The 5,971-nt window shown below is 35.0% G+C and overlaps 2 protein-coding genes across 7 annotated transcripts in view; one reads left to right on the top strand and one right to left on the bottom strand.

The window, feature by feature from the left end:
• Positions 1-5,971, bottom strand: part of LOC118743508 (transcription factor E2f1) — a 279,469-nt gene that overhangs the window by 65,645 nt on the left and 207,853 nt on the right. The gene's annotated exons all lie outside the window — the stretch shown is intronic.
• Positions 5,578-5,971, top strand: part of LOC118743549 (chromosomal protein D1-like) — a 1,965-nt gene continuing 1,571 nt past the window's right edge. The window contains exon 1 of the mRNA XM_036476318.1: positions 5,578-5,950. Within this exon, the coding sequence (XP_036332211.1) occupies positions 5,896-5,950 (55 nt within the window). The 5' untranslated portion in view covers positions 5,578-5,895. The remainder of the gene's footprint in view (positions 5,951-5,971) is intronic.

The raw sequence follows: 5,971 nt of genomic DNA, 5'->3' as shown, positions 1-5,971 counted from the left end.
ATCGGTGTAAAAAACTCAAAATTAATAAATCAAGGCCGCAGTGCCCATAAACAGCGAAAATAATTAGGGGAAAAAAACTATTTAATATGCGACTGATTTTTCGTTACGGGGTAAACACACATACATACATACATATGTACATACACAAAGAAATACTATCCATAAATACGTGCTTATCGTTACCTTAATATATTTAGAAAGGCCCTATCTCACCTCGTCGCTGAAATGCAAAAAAGCCGTAACTAACTAAAATTGTTTATTGCATAAAACTATGCAATACATCATAATCAATCAAAAAGTAAATTTTGGATTTTTAGTTAGCTACGTTTTTTTTTTTTGTATTTCAGCGTCGATGTGAGATAGAACCTTTCTATATTAAGGTAACGATTTATACATACACATAAAAAAAAATAAAAAATAAAAATTTAAATACAAATTCAAAATTTAACAAGTAATCCAAATAAAGCCTAACAAACAAATCGATTTGTATAAATGTAATAAAACTGCACATTAACAAATGAAAAGCCAACAATATGTACATACATGCATATGTATTAAGATATATGAAATATTAATTTGTTAAACACTTATCATTATACACGCAACATTATAAATATAGTCATTATTATTATTTTTTTTAGTAAAGAACCCACATTTTAAAGCCAATATAAAACAAACGACAAAACTTGAACCGAAAAAGAAAATCCTAAAAATAAACGCATATATGTAAATGTAATTTTCTTTCCAAAACAAACAAAAAACAAATTTAGAAAACTAGTAAAAAAATATAAATTGCAAAATCGAGAAAAATAAATACTTATATATTAAAATAATATAATAAAATAAACAAAGTTTTGATTTTATTTGAGCAAAAAGGGCGCACACAGCATGCAGGTATGTATTTAAACGATGATTAATAATCATAATTATTATTAATTAAAGCATATATTTTTTTGGGTAACCGTTTGATGATTAAATACGATTATTTGCACCTTTTTAATGATTAATAATTAATTACTTTCAAAAAAAGAAAATTAATTAAATAATAAATTTTAATTACATGATTATTTTATTATTTTTGCACTATTTTAATTACAGGGTTAATAGATATAATTATTTTATTTAAAATTTTGTTTGATTATTTTTAATTATTTTCAACTAGCGAATAAGACATTGCAACGCATTAATATACATAAGATAAATGCACAAGGAGAATAACAAAAAACGCGGTCAATATGCATATCTATGTCTAGATGTAAGATCTGCTCCAATGTGCCCTCTACAAGTATTTACTCGTACAGTTAATTTGATTTCAGTTATTTAATACTAATTTATAAAAATTTGCCTGCCAAACACAGCTTTGTCTATTTGAAAAAATAATTAAAGTAAACAAATAAAAAAAAATATATTTGATTAAATTTTATTTTTGATCATTTTTTTAATGGCAATTTAATCATGTTTGTTTTTTATTATAATTAATTATTAATTGCTGGGTTATATAAGAAAATTAAAATAATCATAAAAATTAAAAACTCCAAAAAAAAATAATGATTACTAATCGTAATGGAAATCTCTGATTTAAAAGTACCGAAAAATAAACGCAAATAATAGCACAATAAAAAACAAATTTTCGGGCGTTAAATTTAATACATAATACAGATTTATAGAGGAATATGTCAGTAAGCCAAATCCCTAATTTTTTTTAACAAGTAATTTGTAAGCACAACAAGTATAAAAATCTAAGTTCGGGCGGAGCCGAACAGTAAATGTCTACCCGGCGCAAGTATTGAATATAGTTTTTTCACCTTTCCGAAAACTACCGTTACTTGGTATTTTAAACATCTTCGATAGAACGTTCAGTTAGACATAATGAGATAAATTGATATAGGCTGCGTTTCTTTATACATTCCGGATAATCCCATTTCACAGCCGGAATAAACAGAATACGTTTGAAATATACGTTAACATATCATCAGGAACGTTCTAAAGAATAAGTAAACAAAAAAGTTTATTCCAAACGTTCAGAATGAATAAAGAAATTCAGCCATAGTTATATGTGGGCCGTATCACGCCCATTTTCCAAAACTCCATAATAATGTTACTTCTTTTCAAGGGATTGTTGTTAGTATCAATTTGAGTATATCTGAAATTTACCGTTATACGAAAAGTGGCCATAATTTTAAAAGGTGTTCGCACGAGGCGACTTTGCGTTCAACTTTTGCATTCAACTCACACAGCGTTGCACGAAAAAAAAGTTGTATGGCTAAATGTTGACTGGCGACCAACTTTGTTGAAAGCGATTGCCAAAAGTATAGTGCAAAGTTGAACAATGCAAACGCCTTTTTATGGCGAATATTTTGATATTTTCTTATTTTTTGATATTTTTAGCCATCCATTTTTTTCGCGCAACCCTGCGTGAGTATTTACTGATTTATCGAACATTTCGAAAATTTTCGTATTTGCTGGGTACCACATGGGGCCTATCCCCTGGCCTCATGCATTGATGTTACACAGCGGTAGTAAGGCCGATATTGCTCTACGGCGCTCTGGTATGGTGGACCGCTGCCAACAAAATCTCGTATAGAAAACCATTGGAGCGAGTACAGCGGCTCGCTGCACTGTGCATAACAGGAGCGCTAAGGACCACTCCAACGGCTGCACTTGAAAGGCTACTTGACCTACCGCCAATCGACATCGCAGTGGAGAGCACTGCACCGAAATCCGCCATGAGATTGATGGCCTTAGGTGAATTCTCCGCTAGAACCTTCGGGCACAGCTCGATATGCAGGAGGATGGAGGACAAAATTGACCACATACCCCCACGCTTCATCTGGGTTTAAAGCTACGTTTAAGGAGGGCGGATGGCGCATGACCAGGCGACCCGCCAGCGGAACGTATAACATCTATACGGACGGATCAAAAATGGCTGATGGAGTGGGCGCCGGAGTCTACTGCGCCGAGCTAGACCTCAGCCAACCCTTCAAGCTTCCAGAGTACTGCAGTATCTTCCAGGCGGAAGTCTTCGCTATAGGGAAAGCTGCTGAGATTGCTAACAACGAAGGAAACTATATAAAAAATATCAATATATATGTCGATAGCCAGGCGGCGATTAAGGCTATAATCTCACATCGTATTTCTTCAGAAAATGTTCTTAGAAGCAGGGAAGCAGTAGACAGGGTGGCCGAGGGTAAACGACTGCATATATACTGGGTTCCAGGCCACAAGGGCATTTTAGGCAACGAAATAGCTGATGAAATTGCCAAAAGTGCCATCCGTCTTGCTATCGAACCAGTACAGGAAATACAAAAGTCGCTAAAAACGATCTATAATGAAATTTCCGAAAGAGCTGAGTGCCGCATCCGGGTGAGATGGAACGCTTTAGCGACATGCAAAACCACCAAGATCATGTGCAATAGCAGCAAAGGAAACACTCATTTCTTGCTTATACGGTCACGCAGGGATTGCAGGACAGTTGTTGGCCTAATGACGGGCCACAACCTACTGGCATCCCATGCATGCAGAATGGGCATTAGTAACAGTGACGCATGCAGAAAGTGTAGGGAGGAAGGCATGAGTGAGACGTTACAACACCTCCTCTGTATCTGTCCGGCCTTAGCTAGAACTCGTCTTACATATCTCGGAGATTCGCAGTTCAAAGGACTAGAGGAGGCTTCAAAACTGGATATTAAGGCTCTCTTGAACTTCGCGAAAAGCGTTGACGTCCTATACGACAACTACTTTAGATCGCAGTAACACGGACCTCCATCTGGCACTACAAAGGGCCAATGGGTCTATGTAAGGCGCATCAGCCGGCCAGTGTAACCTAACCTAACCCATTTCTCGTCTAAAAATCATTGTGGTTTTTTACGCTTGCCTAGTTATCAGGTTATCTCAAGAATGATAGAATACAAGATTGGGCCGATCAGAGAGGATTTTTGAGAATAACTTTTGTGTGACGTCACACTGGTGCAATTGCGAGAGAGAAATGCCAAAACGTGAGCAAGAATGGAAGAAGAAGAAAAAATGTTGCAAGGAAAACGTAAACAAGTTGCACAAGTGTGACGTCATGCAAACAACGATTCTGTCAAATTCGTTAAGAGAGGAATAGCGGTCCGAGATCGGCGCAACCTTTGTATTCTCTAAATCGTGAGGATATCTGGTTATGTGCTTACATATATTTAGTTTTCAGTTTACAAGAATAAAATACATTACAGAAAAATAATTTTTGACCAGATAACCTGATAGCCAGGCAAGTGTGAACAAGTAAAGTAGTTACTAAAATATGCAGTTTTCGTATTTCTGAAAACTACCAGGGAGGTAGGCGCGGTTATTGTTCAATTTTGCCCATTTTCAGTACCATTTTCATTTGTTTCCATTTTTTTTTCATTTTCTGGATCATTCTTATTGGAGTTGGCAGCACTAATTTTATGCCACTAGCACGAGGAAAACGAAGTTATAATAAAAATGAACTCACTAAATGAGGAAAAGTACATTTAAACGAAATAATATTCACTTAAACAAATATTTGACGCAGAGGCAATTTATTTGAAGGAAGGTAAAAGCAGCAATAACAGAATATCTCTTTGTTTAGAAGGCGTAGGTACCATTAATTTCATCCCTGGCAAATTCATCCCCGACGAAGGCAGTCGCCAAAATTGGCCCAAGGTGTATTTCCACGGTCTTATAAAAGTGACACAATTCAAAATTTGGTATTTTTGAAATAATGCACTAAAAATGTACGCAGAGCTTTTATTTACCGTTCAACAAAAGCTGGAGCAAATTTTTGTTATAAATTGTTAAAAAAAATCTAAGGTAAAGTCTCCCTTGCCCAAACGATTAGCATGTGCTACAAATAGTTTATCGCATTTTCTGATAAACGTGTAATTTTGAGTTATGTCACCTTTGAAGATAATGTTTGGGTATTGTGAAGGAAAGCAAACGAAGCTTGACAGCGCCATCTGGTAGTGAAACTTATATATGTTAAATAAATTTCCGGAAGAATATCGCTCATCAGTCTCCCTAAATATATTTTATTTACAAATTTTCAACAAAATATTTTAGAATCGTTAATTAAAACTATTCTATACTTGTATTTGAACAAACAAATTTTTTATGCTCCTGCTTGAAATTCCTACATATGCCACACGAGGGCTAAGCACGCAAAACGAAATTGGGAGCACTGTACAAACTACAAAGAACGTAGATTTACGATATTTGACGATGTTTGAAAAAAACAACTTGAAAACAACCGAATTATTAAGGGTGGCCTTTGCAAAAAATTGCACGACCGGCGAAGCTTGCAAATAAAAGGGTTGTATGTTAGCAAAAGAGTACTGTCGGCGTACAGTTGATGAACAAAAAACGCTTTTGCCTTTGCATTTCATTATCTAACAGATAGAAACAGACTTTAAAGTGAATTAAAATTACCATTTGTCTAGCAGGAAATCCTTTCTAGCACAATTACACACATAACTTGTGTACAAACGCAAACCTGTTTTAGTACTATTTTACCTTTGCGCGCCACTTTGTGAACACTGATGCCTGTCCATCCGCTTTTATTCTTTGTCACTTTCTTTCGGAGCTCATTTTGAAAAAGGGTAACAAATAGAACTGACGCCGTGCTTCGTGCTTGCTGCTAATTAATCGACAATTGCATAAATTTTAGAAGAAAAAATTTAAAAGTGTTTGTCCACAATAGCTTATGAAGTTTTAAAATCTTTTAAAAACAAAATTATCTTCAAATAATTGGCGGAAGCGCAAATATCAAAGAAAACATCTTTGTTAGCGAAAATTCTCGTTGAAAAAATCAGTCACACACGCATACATACACAAATAAACGGCGGCAGTCAAACGGCGAACAAAAGGCAGAAAGTGCAAATTACATATATCGAAAAAATGGAAGATGTAAAGAAGCGTGTTCATGATGAAGATGTTGAAAGTGGGGATGAAGGTGCACTTTCTGCAACTGGAG

This window comes from Rhagoletis pomonella, unplaced genomic scaffold (genome assembly GCF_013731165.1).
Source record: "Rhagoletis pomonella isolate Grant_MI unplaced genomic scaffold, Rhpom_1.0 Rhpom_scaffold_00001, whole genome shotgun sequence".
Taxonomy (NCBI): domain Eukaryota; kingdom Metazoa; phylum Arthropoda; class Insecta; order Diptera; family Tephritidae; genus Rhagoletis; species Rhagoletis pomonella.
This window is presented reverse-complemented; position numbering and strand designations above follow the sequence as displayed.